Here is a 22,627-nt window from a genome sequence, read left to right on the forward strand (position 1 = left end):
TGTCAATGAAAGTAATATATATTGATTTTGTTTCCAATTTCCAAAAACCTTGACTTCTCTCTTACAAACTATCTTCAAAACCGATGTAGTTTTTGAAGGTTAAAGGAGAGAGAAAATCTAGAGTTGAAGACAAAACTTATAAAATCTACCATCAAAGAGTATGTTGGCAATTGCAATTACCTCTATATATTATGTCTTTGAGAATTCATGTAATCAATGAGCAGTGTGCTGCATACTTAAAAGACAAATCATAATTCTCAAGCTAACCATGGGATTTCCATTGTAATTCTACCTATAAGCTTCAAAGGGTAGGAGGTCAGAATAATATATGCAGTTGCTCCATCCCCTAGTTTCTATAGGCAAGCATTGCATTAGATGCAGTAATACCATGAGAGAATTCATAGACATAAAAAAGAGAGACCATTATGAAAAAGTTAATCGATCTCTACCTGACATAACCCATAGAAGGTACGCCTTGAAAGGAGTGTTCCTCATGATTTCAATATTCATGTCATCCAAGTCGAACATAAAGGTCACAACAGAGATAATGAGGAAATTGCAGAAATAACAACACCAATCTGTAAAACTCACACCACATAGTTTGAAGTAGAACTGCTTGAATTTAAAATAGAAGTAGAGTAGACCATGTCAGTACCTCAGATGTAATGCATTCTGAGAAATATGGAGCCAATGGTGTGTCAATAAGCACCAATTTGTAATGCTCACGCATATTTTGAGCAATTGCTGCGAGAGTAGTTGACATCATTTTCATTCCCAACTCTCAACACCACCACCAGCAACAACAGTTGGTTTAGTTACTATCATCATAAGATTCGAATTCCTTCCATAGAAGTAGGTTTTCCTGCAAGAAAGAAAATTCCAAGCCTGTAAGTCTTCTTCCCCAAGTAAAAATAAATTTCCCTAATAATTCTGTCCCTCAATTAATGAATACGAGAGTGTAATTTCTAGAAAGATCTCAAGGAGAATATGTTATCATTTGAGACCAACTTACATTTTACGGCACTTTGTGGAAATGCATTTCCAGCTTCCAATGAAAATGCAAAGCATGTAGCTACGATGCAATTCTTGTTACCAACAACTAAGCTTCTGAAAGCACTTTTCAGTACCAAAAGTGTGAGAAGCACGCTCTGGCTTCGATTCCAAACACCAAGTATGGTCTCAGCTTTTCAGTGGGGATCTGGTCCCATAACAAGAAGGCATATATGCAACTGAAAGTTCATCGAACAACTAAGATCTTCGAAGACTATCTGCACCATCTAGAGTAGCAAGCTTGGAGGTTGGGCCAATCAGAAGAAGGGCAAGTAAGTGAAGTGGTGGAGTCACAAAGTCAGCTCCTTCTCCTGTTGGTCCTCTTACCTCAGCATCTCTATTTTGAGGGTTTAAACGATGTAGTCTATAGTCCCTTTTCCTATACACTTCAGGAAGCACACATCATATATCAAATTTTCTAGCCAAAGATGAGTGTATATAGAGAAAAAATATATATAAGGAACTCCATTTCCTTAAGAGGATATAAAAAATAATGATGGGAGAAATACAACCACATCCACTAAGATGACACCACAAGATTTGCTAAACCATGATCATTATCATCAAGGGTTTATCCACAAAAATCTGGGGTATGATTGTTCAAACATGACAACACTAAACAATAAATCTTCATTGTGCTCTGTTAATGCCTATTAAGATGCATCACCTAACACAACTTTTCATTATATGTCTTCTCCAAAACAACTTCAAATGGTGATGGTATCAAAATGGCAACAAGATGACATTTTAATTTTTGAATTTTTGTCCTCTCTCACAACTAAACAAATATATTCATCCAAATGGAGTATTCCGAAACTTTTAACCCTATCAAAAGTGGTTTACAAAAATCGGACAGTACACAATTCTTCAATTTGTAAACTAGGGTTAGAAGTTTTGAAATTAGCTGATTTTTAGTAAGGATGATCTCTTCACCATAGAGATCATCCTCACAAAAAATCAGCCCATACCAAAACTTTTAACCCCTATTTTGAAAAATGTTTGGCGCTCTTTAGGGCCTCCTAATGCTTTCCTATTTTAAATTCATATTTAACATTTGTCGTAGGGGCACACGTTAACAAAACCTATTAAAGACTTGAGAGACCAATTTTAATCAAATTATCATTTATTAAAACATACTTTATGTAGATACCCCAATTTGATCGAACAAGCCCGAGAGCTCATTCGAATAAAATATCAAAGATCAAATCGAGAGTATTTCGATCAAAATGGGACCCACTTGAACCAATCAAAGATAATTAATCAGGATCGTCAAAAATCGGGTTTGCTTGGCCATATGAGCCAAACAGCCAAGCATAGCTTTGCCTGGCCGTTTTGGTGCATATGGCCAAGTCAATTTTTATGTTGGTTTTTGTAAATATCCCATTTTTGCATCTGCCTGATTTGACAATTCATCATCCGATTATTATGAATTTTTAATGATGAATGCAGAATATACCAAAAAGTCGAAAGTTTGTGAGGCCCTCTCCAAATTTTTTCGAATTTCTTCTGTTTCATTTCTCGTAATTTCATCTCTCCTCTTTGGCACGCTCAACATAGAAATTATGCACACTTAGAATCACTACACTCTACACTCGATTTAGTAAATATGCACACTTAGGTTCGTCACACATTTTGATAACTTATACACCTCGCAACGCTAGGAAAATGTGACCTCAAGACTTAAAAATATTCATATTGGGACATAAAGAAGTCGTACGACAAAATTCACAAAATTGATAAAATGACAAAAATACCACTCCATGGGTCCCACAGCTCCGAAATATTTCGAAGTACAAATGTTATATTCAGAATGTGATTTCGAATCTAACGAGACTAAAACTGATAAAAATGAAGAATTTTACAAAAAATTAATAATGATTAAAATACCCCTTAAATCTAATGTTTATTTAAAAACCTCGATTCTTAGGAAAGCGTGAACTTTCGACAATCTTCGATTGCATGAAATGTTGAAATTTAAAACATGATCAGAAAATCAAAATTAAATTTAGAAAATTAGTCAAACCTCAATTCATTCAGTGGAAACGATAGACAATATTTCCAAATCAACCAAAATTAATCAAATCACTCGATGACCAATCGGATTGAATAAATTCACAATTCATAAAATAAATAAAAAATTCATCAATCAATTAATAACGAATTAAAAAAATTCCAATCGATCCAATCAAGCAATAAAATTTTAACAAATTAAGTCAATCATTGATCAATTCTAGACCAATCAATCAACTTCATCGTACTAGTCAAAGTCATCGTTGAGTTTAACTAAAATAATCAATTTGAAAATTAACCAATCAAAGGGAATTTCAACTAATTAACATTAAAATTTATCAATTAATTGAACTCATATTTGATCAAAAAATTTTAATCAAACCAATCGAAAACTTTAATTAGTCTTGAATCGATCATTGACCCAACCTTACCACTCAATAAAGTCGAGTAGCATGGGATCACTCCCGCACCACATACGCCAAAATGTCAAGGTCTTTCTTCTATGTGTCGGCCAACAAGAGAAATAAATAATAAGAAAAAAGAAACTTTCAAAAAATCTCAATGAAAAAAGGAAAATGCTGGAATGACACAGGGCATTACTGCTATTCTCACAAGTCTGACATATGATGTGCACATAACCATAGATGTGTTTCCTCGCAATACGAGTAAAATCCATCTACGGTTATGTATGCATGTGCACGTCAGAATTGTGAGAATCACTGTAAAGCTCCCATTATCGCCACTTTATCACCAACATCAGCATCCCCAAACCATCCTCATTCGACCTCTATTAGCAGCCAACAGACCACCCTTCTTTGTTCCCAAACAACAACCACAACTATCCCTTTTCTCTCTTCTTCTAACGCCCACCATCAGCAGCCCCAAACACCCCTCAGCATCTCAAGTTCTAACAACCCCAAACCCCCCTTCATTTATTGTTTTGGCACTCTTTCTCTCGGTCTCTCCGGTTTGCTTTATCACTTTCTCAAATCCGTTTTCTCGTCAATCCCTCAGGAGCTTCCAAATTCTGAAGGATACACAATAGCCGCACTTTTTTTGTGTTTTATTTTGTACTCCTAACAATCTAATGGGTAGATCCTGTTAAAGTTGTGCCAATCACATTGTCGGATTGTAATGATCTCTTTTTCCCCTCTTATTGCGTTGTTTCATGTGGGAGAGAAAATTTGAAGTTAGTTGGTTATACAGGTTATAATTCTTAATCATCTTTTATGTATGTATTATTTCAACGGATTTGGTATTTATAATGTTTTTCTTTTGATAATCATTTATGCACATAATAAAATATTAATTATTTTGATAATTATCCAAGTATGTTATAATATTCATCCATTTTGGTAAATATTTATGCATGTGGTGAATTCTTACCAGTATGAAAATTATTGATGTATGCGATATTTTTTTTACCAATTTGAAAATTTTATGCATGTGGCATATACCGATTTGAAAATATATTTATACATGGGATATGTTTTACCAATTTGGAAATTATGCATATATCTCTATTTTGTTAATTCAGATATTTGACGCTTGAAATCGCCTCGACCCTTCTTCACTAAAGAGTGAATAGGGGTCCGATTTATTAGTAGGGGACTTTGAAAGAAGAGAGTCGCCACTTAGTTTAGGTCTAGGAACCATAAATAACTCCAAATGGACATGGGTCGATCTACGGATCGAAGAGATAGGCAAGGGGTCAGATTACGGGTTTCGGAAGGTGTTAGGCACCGAACCCGCCCGATCAAGATGATCGGTCTCTATTACAATATAAAATCATCTTATTGTCAACATACAAAAACTACGATCAAGGTCACAGTTCAATCATCATCATCAATTTATGTTGGGTTTGCCAAACAAATCATGTGGCTAAAATTATCCCCATTTGTTACATGATTACTCTTTGAATTCCAAAAAATATAAAAGGATTTGAAAAAACCCCAATTAGCTTCATGATCAATGCAAGTATTTTCCAAAATGTCCAAAGTAGAAATTGCCAAATTGGAACTCAAAGAATTTTCAAATTGGAAATTCGAAGTTTCCCAAATTAATATTCAAAAATATATGATGAATTCCCAAATTAGAATTTTTTAAAATGGAACTTTCCCAAAATAGAAGTTTTCCAAAGATATCATAGTTTTGAGTTAGAAACTTTTAAATCCATGAACTTTCCAAATATAAAATTGCAAAATCATCTAAATTAGAATTGCTAAAATGTGAAATTCCTAAAATAGAAATTTGTAAATATATCCCTTCCTTAAATAGAAAATTATACAATTTTCATATCAGAAAATTCCAAATACCGATTTTCAAAACGAAATGAATGGGAATTTTCGAATTAAAAAGATGTGGATTTACCAAGGATCACTAATTTGGAAACTCATGAAATAACAAAAAAAAAGTTCATAATACCATGCTTACCAAATTGTAAATCAACAAGTACCAATGCATACAAAATATTGGAGATCGACAAACACCAGTGCATACAAAATTTTCAAACTCAAATGATTCTCAAATTGACTCAAACGGGCAAGCATCTAGGACCATCAATTTTTTCAAAACAACTACCATGCAATGACATATCTCAATTTTTCAGTAACATTTATCATTCAATCGACATGCATACTCGTCATGCTAAAAAAATATATATCATCACAAACTCATTGTAAAAGTATTGGACCATCATGCTTAAATACAAGGATCATGTCACCACAAGTTTATAAAAATGCATAAAAAATAAAAATAAAATAAAGACAAAAGCACAACAACTTCTTTCCTAATCCTATCAATATGCAAAAAGACACAAACATATATATAAACAAAATATCCTCCTAATCCTACTAACATGCAAAGAATAAAGATAAAAATAAAACATAAAAATAAAAATGAACAAAAAATAAGCATAAAACCTAAACATTCTCCTCTTCCTATCAATATGAAAATGAATAAATAAATATAAAGAAACCCCTAACCCTATCAATATACAAAAATGAATAAAATCTAAAAAAAACCTAAAAATATATATATGTATTGTCCTCATCAATATGCCAAGACAAATAAAAAAAGTCATAGACAAGTATATAAAAAAAAAAATTTCCTAACCCTATTGAGATACAAAACAAATAAAAACATAGAAAAATATTTAAAAAACCTCTTCTAATCCTACCAATATGCAAAAATAATGAATAAAAAAACGTAAACTAAATATTCTCCTAGCCCTATCGATATACAAAAAATAAATAAATAAATAACAAAATGCATAAAAGAATTCTACTAATCCTATTGATATAAAAAATAAAAGTACAAAATAAATAAATAAATAAAACTTACCTATAGAGAGGTGATAGGATCTGATTCCTTCGTATACGACCTCCAAAGCTTGTGAGTATCCGCTGCCAAGAGACGAGGACAGAGAGATGGATTGGGACGTTGGTACAGCAACCAACAGAGAGAAAGGGAGGTTGGGACGTTGGTACAGTAACCAACAGAGAAGAAAAAGAAGTTGAGAAGGATGACGTTGTAGCGATGGGTCAAAACAAGGGCTGAGTAATAAGGACGTGAAGAAGATGGGATGTGCAGCAAGATGGAGAGAGGGAGAGTGGCTGTGTTGCAATGGAGCTGTAGAGACGTGGAGAGGATTAAATGTAGTAGAGAAGGAGCAAGTTCAGCCACCCTTCTCTACTATTCTTTCTCATTTTCTTTCCTTCTCTCTTCTTTGTTATCTAACAGAGCAGGTTCTATGGAGCATAGCAGCAAGGGGAGGACATGAAGAGAGATAGACGAATGAGAGAGGAAGAAAAAAAAGGTGAAGAGAATCTAGAGAGAAAGCCTCCAGTCGAAGAGAGAAAACGTTCTCTCTTTAAATAGAAACTAAGTTTCTATTTCGTTTTTTTCTTTCCCAAATTTTCTTTCTTTTTTTTTCTCTTATTTTTACACGTCTTTCTTTCTTGAGTTTTTTTTATTCCCTTTTGGAGAATGATGGTGGGGATTCCCCGCTACTCGTACCACGTTAGTGGTCTCTTGTTAATGCGTCGTGATTCGTTTTGTTTCGAGTTTTTATTGGTTGATTTTTTTTTATTTTTTTTTTAGTTTTATTAATTGATGAGCTTTGTTTTGGGTTTGGTTAAAAAATTTAATTTGTATTTTATTTCGGATTTTAATTTGATTTGGTTGATTGAGTTCAATTTTGAATTTTAATTAGATTTCGATAGAATTTGAGTTCGATTTTGCATTTTAATTGACTGATTTTAGTTGATGGAGTGATTTTTAATTTGATCGGTTGGTCAATGTTGATCGATTTGATTTTAATTGGTTGAATGATTTTTAATTTATTTTTTATTAAGTTTGATTACTTGACTAAATTTTGATTTTTTTTATTTTAATTTTAATTGTTTGCATTTCTTAATTTGAATCGTTTAGTTTTAATCGTTTAATTTTAATTGTTTGGATTTTTTTATTTGAATTGTTTAATTTTTAATTTGAATTTTATTTTTTAGTTTAGATTGGATTGTTTACTGGATTTCGATTTTTATTACATTTTCCTAAGGATTGGGATCTCTAAGTTGAATTTAGAAGTTGAGGGACATTTCGGTCATTTTTATAAATTTTTCTAAATTTTTCTGTTTTTGTCGGTTTGGGTCCTGTTAGACTCGAAATCATGTTCTGATTGCAATGGAGGTACTTTCGAGGTCTTTCGGAGGTCCGAAATTTATAAAGGGTATTTTCATCATTTTATCGATTTTTATAGACTTTTACGAATTTTAACGCGAGGTTTCTTTCAGTTCCGACGTGATTATTTCTAAGTTTCAAAGTCATTTTTTCCTAGTGTAGCGAGGTCTCTAAGTTATCGAACTATGTATCAAACCTAAAGCGTACATGCTTGCTAAATCAAGTGTAAGGTATAGCGATCCTAAGCGTGCGTGAATTTCTATGTCGAGTCGTAACGAGTAGGGGAAATGAAAAGAGTGAAAATGGAATGAATCAAGGACAGTACTCACAAGCCTTCGAGTTCTTTACGCTCATCATTAGGAATTCACGGTAATCGGGTGACGAATTATCGAATTAGACAGATGCAAAAATGGGGTGTCTACAACGCCACTACAACATTTTTTATCTACAGCGACGGATTTTTCCGCCATTACAAGGTGATTTCTCCGCATGTAAAAGATATTGCGACAATAAGCAGCGGAAGCAAGATTCAACGGTGCTGCCTCGATCGCTAAATGTAGCAGCGGATAATAGGTTCCGCTGTTGAAGGTAATACCATTAGCTGTGGCTCATAATATCCGCTGCAATAGGTCAATTTTTAAATTAATAAAATATACAACATATAGCGACGGTCCTGAATACCCGCTATAATAAGTCAATTTTTAATTAATAAAATATACAACATATAGCGACGGTCCTGAATACCCGCTGCAATAGGTCAATTTTTAATTAATAAAATATATTTTTGTTATCATTTTTGTAATTTTTAATAAATTAGATTCTTTTTGTTAAATAATTGTTGTATTAGATTTTTTTTTTTATAATTTTCCCTAAAAAGAACTCACTAAACCCAAAAATAATAATAATAATAATTTTTATAGTAGCGAACAGATTAATCCGCAATGCTCAATTTTAAAAAAAAAAAGAAATTTGAGTATTTTAGTGGCAGATAGTCTAATTCGCTACTATATTCAATTTTTTTAAAAAAAATTGATAAAAACAATGATTTTGTAGTGGCGGATATATATTTCCGCTGCTATATAGATTGAATAAGCATATCAGGGGTACGAGGGATCCCTAAAGCAGCGAACACAATTATCCGCTGCAACAAATTCTATTTATAGAAACGAATAAAATTATCCGCTGCAATAAATATATTAATAGAGGCAAATAAAATTATTCGCTGTTATAAACAGTCGCTATAGATCAAAAATGTTGTAATGCGCAGGTAGAATTTTTCAATTTAGAAATTTTACATATGTTCATAATTTTTCAATTTAGAATTTTTCAATTTAGAAATTTTGCCGTGTTCATGATTTTTCAATTTAAAAATTTTACATATGTTCATAATTTTTTAATTTAGAAATTTGATACAAGTAGAATTTTTCAATTTAAAATTTTTACATATGTTTATAATTTTTAAATTTAGAAATTTTGCATGTTTTCATAATTTTCCAATTTAGAAATTTTGCACATGTTCATGATTTTTCAATGTATAAATTTTACACATGTTCATAATTTTACATATGTATAAATTTTTCAATATTAGAAATTTTGTATATGTTCATAATTTTTTAATTTAGAAATTTTACATATGTTTATATTTTACTGATTTAGAAAGTTTGCATATATTCATATTTCACCAATTTGGTAATTATCCATGATATGAATTTTACCGATTTGGAAAATTTTCACATATTCATATTTTATCAATTTGACAATTACATGTGATATGAATTTTACTGATTTGAAAACTTTATATGTGACTATATTTCATCAATTTGGAAATCATATAGGCTCTGATTGATGTAAAATTGCATGGAAACTTCTTGTGCACGTGGCATTTTTTATTTTAAATCTCAATTTGTGTGAAAACTCGTTACGTGAGCCTTAGGATGTGGAATAAGATTTAGGTTTTTTCATATTTTTTTACTACGAAATTTGATAAATCATTTAGATATTTAGAGAATTTTAGCCTTAAGATTCGTTTGGCAAATTCGATATAAAATAATAATGATTAGACCCTACCTTGATTTTAGTCTTTGTCCATTGACCATAGGAATTTCTTCCAACGTAATAGAGACCGATCATTTCGATTGGGCAGGTTCGATGCCTAACACCTTCCGAAACTCATAACTTGACCTCTTACCCATATCTCTTACTCGTAGATCGATCCGGATTCCCTTTGGAGTTATTTTTAGTTTCTAAACCTAAACTAGGTGGCGACTCCTAATTATTTTAAACGTTCTTTTATTATTTGAAAAAAAAGTGTGTCGAAATGCTTTTAGCTTTTTCTTTGTGATATGTAGGTTTAATTTACACTAGCCTTACCTCAAGAACAATCAAGGATAATTCTTCTGACCATACCTAGCATACATCCAATTTTGTTAGGCAGTTAGAAAACCCATGTGTGCATGAGATTCTCTCTTCTAATCACCTTTTAATTCTCTAATTACCCATGTTATCAAACCTCATAATTCTCTTTCCCCAAAGGTCCTTTGGTAATCTACTTATTCTCCTAATCTTGACATAAAATTCTTTTTGGTCTCTACTTAAAACGAGTTCCCTCCTCTAACTTTAGTTTGTTAAGACACGTTAGGAGTGCTTCACAATTCTACCCTTCCAACCTTCTTCAAAATTCAAAGAGGTTCCATGGCATTGAATGTAAATTGATCACCTTTCAAAGCTTGTGACCACTTTGTCTACCCTAGAGAATTCTCTAAAACTTATGCCTAATAACCAACTTATCTCTAGTTTGTTGAAGACTCTCCCAAGGAAAATGATTAAAGAGGTCAAAAACCTATCAATTAGTTACATGTCATTTGACTTGGTCTTTGAGGAGGGTAAAGTCATCTTATACCTTAAACTTTGAGTCAATTTTGAGAGAAATCGACCATTTCTTTAAAATGGGTTTGTTTTGTCCTCAATGGGACATCATGCATTTGCTAACTTTTTTTGACATTTTCTATCATATTTTCTTATATACCTTGTAACTATTGTATTTTTATAAAAAAATAAATTGAGTTGATAATCTAATGATTTAGAGAATGTACCATATAGAGGTATGTCCATAATTGAATGAATGATACATTTTAGATTGTCGATATTTACTACTAGAATAAATAATTATAGAGAAAATAATTTTGAAGTGTTAACTATGAAATACTTTTACAAAAAAAAAAAAAAAAAATACACATATATCGTAAATGATTTATAATCTTCGGACATTCAATATTTGAATCTACATTCTGACTCATGAGTTATGGGTCAGATCGTGGACCTGAATTTTAGGGTGTCACAATACACCAAGGCAAGTAAGGGGGAATAACTAAATCTTTCAATAAAAGAAAAAATAAAATTAGAGAAAAAGAAAATAGACAATCAAAAAGAAAAAAGAAATGATATAGTAAACTCCTAGCTCGCATGAGCATAAACTGTGAATGACTAAAAATACAAAAAAGAGAGTCTAAAAATAGATTTTTCAATCTTGAACTTGACTCACATCTCGAAAGCAAAGAGAAAGTCAAGAAGATAACATGACTGATAATTCTAAGAAAAAAATCATAGAATAGGAAATCAGAAAAAGATATATTAGGAAATGCAATAAGGGCATGCCCCAATTCTACCAATCCTATTTAAATATTATTTTTGGTCCTTTTATCCATTTATTTTTTAACCCTAATCATAGCCTACGTTTTTCCCACAATAAAGACCTCTCTGATCAGGTGAAAGTTTGAAGGTAACCAACAGTCTGATGATGGAATTTGAACAAGTTTGGTAGCAGAAAATTAGAAGTCATTGATCTCGCGGTTCAACTCACATTCTAAAACCATTAGTCATATTGAGAGAAGCATCTAGATAAGGTACTTAAAAAAAAAAAAAAAAAAAAGTAACAAAAATGCACTTAAGCATGGGCAATAGAAAGGATTGAAGATCATTCAGCTAAACTCATATACCAAGACCATAAAGAAAGTTGTTGATACCGAGAATATAGCCTAGATGGGACATTAAAAAAATAAAAAATAAAACAAAATAAAACATAGTTTGAAAAGGCATAGCGAAAATCCGAAAGGGCGTTGTGAGTAAAAAAAATCAAACTATGACAAGATCAAAACTACTGACATGATGAAAATCTCAAAAAGGGCATCGATGTGCAAAAAAGAGTAAAAAATCGAACTTGGTGAAAATCATAATTGGTACTAGAGGCAAAAAAATGTTTTAAAAAAAACAAAAGACGAGCAACCAAAATTTTCACCATCTTAACTCCATCAGCCCAAGTACAACCTTTTGTTCATTCTTTCAAGCCTATCCAATCACTTCGAAAAATTTTCAACCTACTTGAACATTTTACATTTTTCAAAGTCAACTTAGTTTGGGGATTAATTTAAATGATTTAAAAAATGATTGAGAATTGATCTAAGTTATTCAGACGAAACATTCTACTTCGATGCTCCAAGATGTTTAGATCAAGCTCATGTATTCGCATTTAAACTTCTTTTGACTCAAGCAATTTTCACGAACTTTCTAACAAAAAATAAAATACAAAAAAATTACTCTTTATTTTAAGCATTGCATTTCACATTATAATAATAATAATAATTAAAAATTATATTTTTTGACCTATGAGGAAAAATCTAGAATTTATATCAAAACAATAGTTTTAAAACAAAAGGTACATACACCTGAGGCCAATAATATCAAAAAATATTTTTTTCAATTCATTGAATATTTTACATCTCTTGTTTGAGTATGCAGAAACAAGGAAGAAAGATGTAGAAAATAAAGAAAAATCAGGTATGGTCGCATAAAAGATAGAAAGCATCAAGACGGGTCTCTCAGTCTTGGATCCTCCATCTACATCGTTATCACTTGTTCTTAGACAAGAGAATCATAGAGTTTTCAAAACAAAAAAATCGTAATTTTCATATTCAAAATTTGATTTTTTGGATTTTAAAGTCGTAGAAAATTTTGGTTCATGGTTCACCTTCGAACTGGGGCACATTTTTGCCTGGCCGAACCTTACCTTCGGCCAGCAAACTATTGACTTGGCCTTAAGTCACCTTCTAACCAGAATAGTTTCATTCAAACATTTTCGAAAATTCCATTTTGTTTATGATAAAATTTTCTTGGAATCCAATCCTTAAGGAGTTCCCCTACTTTCGTTTTTAGATCTAACTTATCAATTTTTAAAAGAAGAGTATTTTTATCCCCGGTAGAGCATACTCTTCATGATGGCAACATGATTAGAAATGCATTCTTAAGAAAAATCATAAATATTGTGAAAGGAATCCTCCATCAAATGCTTTTCGACATGAGCCTAGGCACATGCCTAAATTGCTTTATGTTCCTTAGCATGAGCTTAAACTGCATGATGTTCCTTGATATGAGCCTAAACTACATGATGCTCCTCAGCGCGAGTCTAAACTGCATAACTACTTATCGGCATATGCTTAAATTGCATGTATTCCTCAGCACAAACCTAATTTGCATGACAACTTCTCAGCACGAGCCTAAATTACATGACAACTCCTTAGCACGAGCCTAAATTGCATGTTGTTCCTCGCCATGAGCCTAAACTGCATGTTGTTCCTTGACATAAGCTTAAACTACATGTTTACTCCTTAGGAAAAGTCATAAACTTTTTGATAGCTCCTCAGCATGAACCTAAGTTACACAACTGCTCATCAACATAAGCTTAAATTGCATGTTTGCTCCTCAATAAGAGTAATAAATTGCTTGGTTGCTCATCAGCACGAGCCTAAATTGCATGATGGCTCTTCAGCATGAGCTTAAATTGTATATTGTTCCTTGACACGAGAATAAATTGCATGTCATTCCTCAACACAAGTATGAACTATTCCCAAAAAAATAAGAAGCCAACTAGAAATTATTAGACTTTTACTAATCTATCCCTTGATCATTTTGATTGGTGAGACTCATGGGCGAGTGAAAACCCATCAAGGTCAAAGAGAAGAGAGATAATTATGACCTTTCATTGAAATTTTAGTGAAAATAATAAGAACTTGAATATTTAAGACAAATCTATCCACAAGAGTTTTCCCAAAATCCTATAAATAGGATTAAGACAAAAAGAAAAAAAAAATTAGAATTCTAAAATTCTATAAAAATCCCTTCTCAAACTCCTAAGGCTTCCCAAAATTCTGTCCAAATAACCACTCATTCTCTCAAGAAGCCAAATCCAAGAAGAAGAAAAAAAGGAGACCAAGGTGGGAAAAGTTCTAGTTCAAACCCCCCTTTTAATCTCATCTACTCTTACTATCCCTTTCTTTATCTTTCAAGCAATTTTCTTTTATTTACATGCTTTTTAGTTTAGTAATGTAGATATTCAATTTCTAGTCTAGAGGTTTGGGGGAGATAGTAATTCTTTTTAGAGGTAATCTCTCCCAATAAGTCCTTAATAAACTCCTTAAAAGCATTAAAATAAGTTGTTTTTTACTTTCATTTATTTTATGTAATTTAAATTCTTAGATTAGTTGTTTACTTTCATTTACTTCCCTTGCACTTTAAAATTCTTAGAATAATTATCTTTTATTTACTTTCTTAGAAGTAATCTTCTCTTGATAAGTCCATCTCATGCATACACTTATGCGCATACTTACTAAAATGGCTACAAGTAAGGATGTATGACTTGCTCATCATCTTAATTTTCTCATTTTTCAAAATAAAACTATAGGCAATTTTTCCTAATTCTCTTCATAACTCCCTCTATTTTCAAAATCAAAAAAATAATTTTAAATGCTTCATTTATGGTCATATTGGTAGTCCTGTAGGATAAGAGGGACAAAGTGTCTAACACCTTTCTTGTCTCTTAACCGAACTCCCTTACTTAAAATTTCTAGGAAGACCTCTCCCATTATCCTTTTTGAATACTAAAATCACTGCAAGCCAAGAAAAACGAATTTTAAAATATTTTCATAATGTCCATTCACACCTTAAATTAATGGTGGCGACTCCAAAAACCCAAGTAAATGAGTTCAAACCTTCAAGGGTTTTGAAGCACATATATCTATATTTTATTTAAAAGAATTTAATTTCTTAAATTTTATATTTTATATATGTATATATATGGAAATGTTCAGCAACAAACATTTTGGCAAAACATTTTTCAAAACATGGGTTAGAGGTTTTGGAACGGGCTGATTTTTGGTGAGGATGATATCTACAACGAGGAGATCATCATCACCAAAAATCAGCTCATTCCAAAACTTCTAACCCCATCAAAAATGGTTTACAAAAAATGGACGGTCCACGATTTTTCAACTTGTAAACATGGCGCTAGAAGTTTTGGAATGGGCTGATTTTTGGTGAGGATGATCTCCTCACCGTAGAGATCATCCTCACCAAAAATCAGCCCATTCCAACATGTTTTGAAAAATGTCTTGCCAAAATGTTTGTTGCTGAACGGGACCCATATATATATATATATGGATGGCGTTATTACGACCCCTATTACAACTCATATTGTGACACACCGTTTGTCTTATATGGGCAAAAATGTTAGGAATGAGATGATTTTTTGTGAGGATGATCTCTGTGATGAGGGGATCATCCTGGCAAAAAATCATCACATTCCAAAACTTCTAACCCCATCAAAATTGATTTACAAAAATTGGAGGGTTTAAAATTTTTCAACTTGTAAACATGGGGCTAGAAGTTTCATAATGAGCTGATTTTTGGCAAGGATGATCTCCTTACCATAGAGATCATCCTCACAAAAAATCAGCCCATTCCAAACATTTTTGCCTATATAAGACAAAATGGTGTGTCGCAATGTGAGTCGTAATAGGGGTATACGGAACCCGACCATATATATATGGGAAATGTTCAGCACCCTAAGCTTTACCCTACACTTTAACAACACATGTTTTGTCCTACATGGGTTAGAAGTTTTGGAATGGGTTGATTTTTGGTGAGGATGATCTCTATGATTAGAAGATCATCCTCATCAAAAATCAGCCAATTCCGAAATTTTTAACCCCATGTTTACAAGTTGAAAAATCGTGGACCGTCCATTTTTTGTAAATCATTTTTGATGGGGTTAGAAGTTTTGGAATGAGCTGATTTTTGGTGAAGATGATTTCCTCACTATAGAGATCATCCTCACCAAAAATCAGCCCATTCCAAAACTTCTAACACATGTAGGACAAAACACATTTGTTAAAGTGTAGGGTAAAGCTTAGGGTGGGGAACGGGACCCTATATATATAATTGTTATTATTGGCTAAGCAAAATGTATTTTATTATCATATGAGACATACTAACCTTACTAAGTAAGGTCTTTAATCTTCGCCCATATTAGATATCAAACACTATGTATTTCTAAATTTCAATGAAAAAATTAGAATAAAAAATTATAAATATAAATAAATAACTTAGTAAGAAAAGTATTATTTCTTTCTCAAACTAAAGCTTAACCATTTATTACTTTAAATTAAAAATATCTTAAAACACTTTTTATATTTTATAGAATTTTTAAAAAAAGATATTGTATTATGAAAAAATTCTAGAAAATTCTAAAAATAAATGAATAATTTAAAAAATTCTTAAATAATTTTTAATATATTTAAAATTACACGTTAATGACAAGATAACTAAACATGTCAAAATGGATTAAGTAGGTTAATGCCCAAAACCCATACCCAACCCATTAAATAATGGTGTTAGACGCTTGACAATTATGACCCAAACCCAATTAGGCTTGACCTAAACCCACTTGACAATTATGACCCAAACTCAATTAGACTTGACCCAAACCCACTAACTTTGAGTTGTATTCACAGGTCGTGTTGAAATTGCCACCCTTAATGTGATCATCTACCAATGCTTTGGATCTCCCATCAATTATACGTGTCTCATTTTGAGAACAGAAGACCATCAATCAAGGTCCACCCTATCTGTACTTTGTAAATCCTCTTTAAGGTCCAAGCTGTCCACTCTGCAACTGTAGTTCGCATTGCTACAGAGTAACAGAGGATAATTGAATTGAAAAATAAAATAAAAAAGAAGCTTAAAATCCCTCCGTTTCTTCTTCCCTCTGAATTTGATCCTCTCTCGTCTCTCAACCATGGAAGTTCTGGGATTCCCATCTCTCCATACTTTAAACCCTTCACTGACGAGAAGAAAACTAAAAGGAAGAAGTGATTGCTTCAACTTTTCACAACCATCTTCTCTGGGATTCAAACCCTTTTACAGAACCCATTACCATGTAACCTAATCTTTCCCTTAAATTTTTTTTTTTTTTTAAATAAATGGGCATTTATAGATTGATTCCTACTCGATTTTATGAAATGGGTTTGTTTTAATTTGCTTCAGAATTCAAGTATTCGAATGAGAGTGAGCGTAGAAGACGACCCAGCAAAGCAGATGAAGGAGATGGCTGCAGCAAAGAAGAGATGGGAGGCTCTGGTAATTTACATCATACCAAGTTATGATTTTGGTTTCTTTTGATTTGCATTTCGTTTTTTCAACCATTTCAACATCTTGCTTATGTTAATTAATTTGTTTTTGAGTGAGTTATATCTTAGAAGAGTTTTGAGATAGGTATTCTAGATTTGAGAACATGGTAGGCTTAAAATTTGGGTACTAGTTTGGTTTAAGTTTCAATTTTGTTGCTACTAAGGCTTGATTTAAGTGGGTTTAAAATGCCATTTTAGGAAATCCACATTTCCTTTCTTCAATCATCATGTGTGAGGTTTTCTAGTTCATGTTCTCAATTTTGACAACTCAAAGCAATGAATTTATGTGTACTAGAAGGTGGCATGTGCAAATGCACATATACCAAAAGTGTTTATTTGTAATTTAAAATATTGATTTAACGGTTCTTAAAGATTTCGTTGTAAAAAATATATTTTTGTAATTTTGAAAACTAACCAACGTGATCATAGGGTGTAGGCTTGCAATTTTCTTGGTTTATGATCAAAATGACTCTAATTATATTGCGTTTAAATGTAAAGGTGGAGGCATTTGTGAGATCCAAATTTTGGTGTCGAACTCCGCCTGCTCTTATTTTAAGATTTAAACGTAAAGGTGGGGGCATTTGTGAGATCCAAATTTTGGTGTTGAACTACTTCTACTCCACCTTCTCTCATTATAATGGTAAAGATATTGGTTATTAGGTTACTTATGAGGGATGATAATTAGCTCTCTATTATTTTATTAAATTTCATGGTAGTGTCATATGTATTGTAAGACAATGTAGGTATTGTACTTAGAATGTATTAACAACAATCAAATAGTGAGCAATCATTCAATTATCATTTATTAGTGGCTAAAGCGCCATCTCATTACATGGAAAAGCACTAGAATATTTGAAATTCTAGCTTTTGGCTTTCCATTTAAATAAATTTATTGTCTTATATTTGTGACTACTTTTTCGTAGATCAGGGAAGAAAAAGTGAAGGCTCTCACACCAAGGGAAGCTGGATACGCAATTCAACTCACTAACAAAACCCTCCTTGATGTTCGTCCCTCCATTGAACACAAAAAGGTGCTCAATTTCTTCTTCCAATTTATGTATTTAAGCTCAGGGTTTTGAATGCGGGTGCATGGAAGTCTTGCTTACTAACCGTCGAGTTTTTCTTGAATGATTTTCCACTTCTCTTTGTGCTAATGTATCCTCTCTTTTTCATAACTTGCCAATACTCTCTATGGTCTTTTTATATAGCATTTAATCTGTTCAAAGGGTCATTGACTCTTAGCGAATTTTGATCGCTTTCTGTGGTCTTTATCCATCAATACCTTTCCTATGTTTTGGCAGGCATGGGTTAAAGACTCAACTTGGATTCCCATCTTCGATGTTGATAGCAAGTTTGATGCTGGAACCATTTCCAGAAAGATCACAAATTTCATGATGGGTATCTTAATGATTGCTATCTCATTTTTCATGAGTGATTGAAAATTTTCTATTACTAATGTACTTCATTCTTCCAAGACATTAATGGGTTGCCCAATGACCCAAAAGACTGGGTGTTTTGTTATAAATAACAAGGGGCACTTCACATCCATTGTTGGCAAAGATAAACTTTCTCTATCCATTATTAGTGTCCTCAAAATTTCTCCATTTTTAAAAACTTTCAGTTTCTTTGTACAAATTTAACCAACACACCCTGTTAGATGCTTTCGCCTGACTGATACTGTCTACTTAATTGTTGTAGTACTTGGATTCAAATTCACAGGTGTGTTAGTGCATCACGATTGCCAGGATCAATGTTCCTTCATGTCCATGTCTAAAATTGTCACACGTGTCTGTCTAAGTTTCTTATGCACGCTTCTTTCTTTTGCATTTTCACTGATTATCTCAGAGAGAAACAGTTTGGGAGATTTCTAGCACTGACATGCCATAATAACCTACAAATACTCAATGATTTTGCCTTCAAGATCACTAAAATGCATGGTTTCTTGCCTCTTATCATATCCAGCCCGCTAAGCAGGTAAAGTCTATGTGTGTTGATACTACAACCTGGGTTCCTAACCCACCTATGCACAGTAACAAGTAACCACTTACCCTTTTGTCGATCAAAAATAAATATTTAGAGTTGGAACACTTCATAAGCTTTATTAATATATCTACTAGTCCCTTTGGAGGTTGGGGAGTGAAATTTTATATTTTTCTCGATTGTGTAGGAGGTTGGTGGAGTGGCATACCTACATTGTCCTATGATTAGTATGTTACACCCTTGTCATTCCTCTAGTTATGTGTTATTTCATTATCATTACATAATGTAAATTACCCATTTCTTACCATTTTGTTACAGCCAGTTCATATCAAAGGTTGAGGAGAAGTTTCCAAAAGATACTGACCTTATTGTTGCGTGCCAAAAGGGGTTGAGGTGATCTTTTTACAAACTGAAAGAATATTTTACTTTTCATGCCAAGAAGGATTTGGTTACTTTAGTTTTAGAGATAATTGCATTTTTTATATTAGGTAATCATGTGAGGTTGTTAGTACTTCCATGTTCCAAAGTTGTAGTTTTAGTGTACTCTTGGACCCCAGAGCAATTTTTTAAGCCATCTAGAGCTGTTTTGGTTAAATAAAGAATTATTATTAAAGTGAAGAGAAAATGGAATAAAAAAAGGCTTTATGAGAAAGGCTCTCATCACAATCAGCAAAGATTAAACCTCCTGAAATTCCTTCTTCATCTCCTTAAGTTCATTTTTTATAGTCTCTCTATGCAAATGGGGTGAACCCATCCAACTTAGGGGCTTTATTGCAAACCTCTTCCTCGATAATCATTGATTCAATATTCTTAGGTTGGCTATGACAAACACTAGAAACCGAGTTTGTACATAGTTGGTTTATATTGACAAGGTTCTGAATAGATATTGGAGTAAAATCTAACTATTTCCACCTTAATTTGCCCCTCCACAGCATTATTTCCACCTTTAAGCCATTTGATGCTAGACATTTACTTCCAACAAATTACCTCCAATATAGCTTATTTGAAGTGTTTTTTTCTAGAGTTTCAGTTTACCTAAACATGATAATATTTAGGTTACAGTCATATTTCTGTTTCCAAACTGTGAAAAACCTAATTGATAGTTGAAAATGTTGCATTAACCTACTTTCAAATGAGGCTGTATACATATATTATGCACACAAAAAAAAGGACAAAAAATGCCTTTAGAGATATGTGTAGAGACTAAATAATAATTCAAGCATAAATGTGTACCTAGAATCAATCTATAATCATTTATAAACATCAGTTATGTCAAGAAGACTTGATTACAATCTCATATCTTTTGACCTTTCCCCAATGCTTTGTCGTGTTTCAAACTTAACCATATGTGCCTGGCAGATCCCTTGCTGCATGTGAGCAACTATACAATGCAGGTTACAAAAACCTTTTTTGGGTTCAAGGGGGTCTGGAGGCTGCTGAAGAAGAAGTAAGATGTGTTTTAAGCAGTTCAAATTATTTTCCTTTTTTCTGTATTTTTTACTCTTTTCAATGATGTTTTCTTCTTCAAGTCCAATAAAATCTCTCGACGTGTGTTTGTTTTTCCTTCTTTTCTTTCTTGGGAGCAGGATCTTGAAAGGGAAGGTCCTCAGCCTTTCAAGTTTGCTGGAATCGGTGGGATCTCGGAGTTCCTTGGGTAACTATATCTCATTCTTGGTACATTTCCTTTGAAAAAAAAAAAAAGTGTCCCTAAAGAAGTTGTGAGATTCTTTTGATGCATAAACCAAGAATCCACATTTTTTTTCTCTTTTCTTTTCATTAGTAAGATGGTAATATATAATGTACCTCCGTCTTATTGAGACCTGATATGTGATCAGAATCTACATTTTTATATTTATTTTCAATGAGCTTTGGTTTAAGGATTAGTCCCTTCTATATACAAGTACGCATGCTAAGTGGGCAGCAGTCACTTTCAAGAGGTCCCACCTAGGAGATCTCATCATTCCCCACTGTCATCTAACAATCCTTGGTTCGGCAACGTGAAGAGTAGACAATTCCCTTGACTCCTTACATGACTCCACATAGAGTTTAATGGGGGAATGAGATTGATGTTACCAATCCAAATATTTTGGTTAAGGCGTAGATGACGACAATGAACATGAGATGTATTATGCAATTCAATTCTGTCAAAGACCCCTAGGTCCAGGTTGGTTGACTTATTGCAATATAACTTTGAGACATGGTTTTAAATCTCGTCCGAGACCGAGACGACTCATCTGATACATCTCGGTATCGTCCACTAACGAGATGGATCGACAAATCAAACATATTGGACGAGATTTAAAACCATGGTTCATTTGTCTCATTATTGAACGAGACGACTCAAACATATTGGAAAACTCGTCCGAGAAAACTTGATCTCGTTCATGGACGAGACAAGATGTCAAAATGAGTTTTAAAACCATGCTTTGAAGTCATGAGTTCAAGTCCAGCTTACTCAAAATGATTTTAAAATCTAAGAACGATATCTTCTGTTAAAAGTATTTTTTACCACTTTTTATCAAGAAGTCTTCTCATTATCTATACTTGTATTGTTCTCAGTTGGACTGATCAACAACGAGCCGCAGCTGCAAAGGAAGGCTGGAGTTACAGATTAGTTTTCTCCGCCCGTTTGGTATGAGTTTCACTGCCAATTCGGAACAAAACGGCTTAAACATACTTGCTCGATGGTGCTAAATGGAGTTATATTCCATCAAAAAGGACTAATTCCTTTTGGTTAATGGTTTACACAGGTTGGACTTTTTCTCCTAGCAGATGCTCTGTTTCTTGGGGCTCAACAAGCGGCTCGATATCTTCAAGACCTGAGGTCTCACTGAGACACCAACAGCCAACGTTGAACGTGTTTGTAGTTAAATGTTCTTAGAGATTTCCGTTCCTACATTCCCAATCATTCTGTCTATTGAGCTTGATTGAGTAGCCTTACGATGTGCTCACGTGTTATCGTGACAATGGACCTGCTGTTTAAAGCCGACTAATGCATTCTTCTCGGATCTAGGTTACCTGCTAATATCCACAAAATGCAAAGTTTCGCATTTCCTACTTCTTGCAATTACTGGTTTGTGGTTTATTACGTTACGATTGTTTGGTTGACTCTTCTGAAAATTATTGAAACACTTTGCAATTGCTTGGTTGAGTAGACCTTTAGAAGCACAAGAAATTGTAAAAAATATTTGCTCAGAATTTTTATTTTTGTTTTTTTGCATGAGATTGTTCTTCCTTTGTCACTTACACTTTGTTTGCATCGTGGTTTTAAAACTTGTTTTGGCATCTCATCTTGTCCATGAACAAGACCGAGTCGTTTCAAACAAATTTTCCAATATGTTTGAGCTGTCTCATTGATCAATGAGACAAATGAACCATGGTTTAAAATCTTG

The 22,627-nt window shown here is 32.9% G+C and overlaps 1 protein-coding gene and 1 long non-coding RNA gene across 2 annotated transcripts; one reads left to right on the forward strand and one right to left on the reverse strand.

Moving 5' to 3' along the window:
• Window positions 1-151: 151 nt before the first annotated feature.
• Window positions 152-6,869, reverse strand: LOC147398700 (uncharacterized). The gene is made up of 3 exons (XR_015180182.1): window positions 6,403-6,869; window positions 1,013-1,436; window positions 152-862 (listed from the first exon to the last, which is right to left on the reverse strand). It is a non-coding gene; the product is annotated as an uncharacterized LOC147398700 (long non-coding RNA).
• Window positions 6,870-16,749: 9,880 nt separating this feature from the next.
• On the forward strand, window positions 16,750-22,285 carry LOC147398701 (Rhodanese/Cell cycle control phosphatase superfamily protein). The gene is made up of 10 exons (XM_086447957.1): window positions 16,750-17,005; window positions 17,113-17,205; window positions 18,179-18,286; window positions 18,557-18,653; window positions 19,423-19,462; window positions 19,554-19,628; window positions 20,595-20,682; window positions 20,822-20,889; window positions 21,795-21,867; window positions 21,986-22,285. Exons 1-10 carry the CDS (start codon window positions 16,865-16,867, stop codon window positions 22,067-22,069), a joined length of 867 nt encoding a protein of 288 aa, XP_086304083.1. The 5' UTR covers window positions 16,750-16,864; the 3' UTR covers window positions 22,070-22,285.
• Window positions 22,286-22,627: the final 342 nt, after the last annotated feature.

This window comes from Akebia trifoliata, chromosome 7 (genome assembly GCF_017979445.1).
Source record: "Akebia trifoliata isolate Shusen 1 chromosome 7, ASM1797944v1, whole genome shotgun sequence".
NCBI lineage: Eukaryota > Viridiplantae > Streptophyta > Magnoliopsida > Ranunculales > Lardizabalaceae > Akebia > Akebia trifoliata.

Coding starts and splice junctions, on each gene's coding strand:
- LOC147398701 (XM_086447957.1), top strand. CDS start 16,865: ATGGAAGTTCTGGGATTCCCATCTCTCCATACTTTAAACCCTTCACTG. Junction 19,463..19,553: donor CCTACATTGTCCTATGATTA/GTATGTTACACC, acceptor ATTTTGTTACAG/CCAGTTCATATCAAAGGTTG. Junction 19,629..20,594: donor GCGTGCCAAAAGGGGTTGAG/GTGATCTTTTTA, acceptor TGTGCCTGGCAG/ATCCCTTGCTGCATGTGAGC.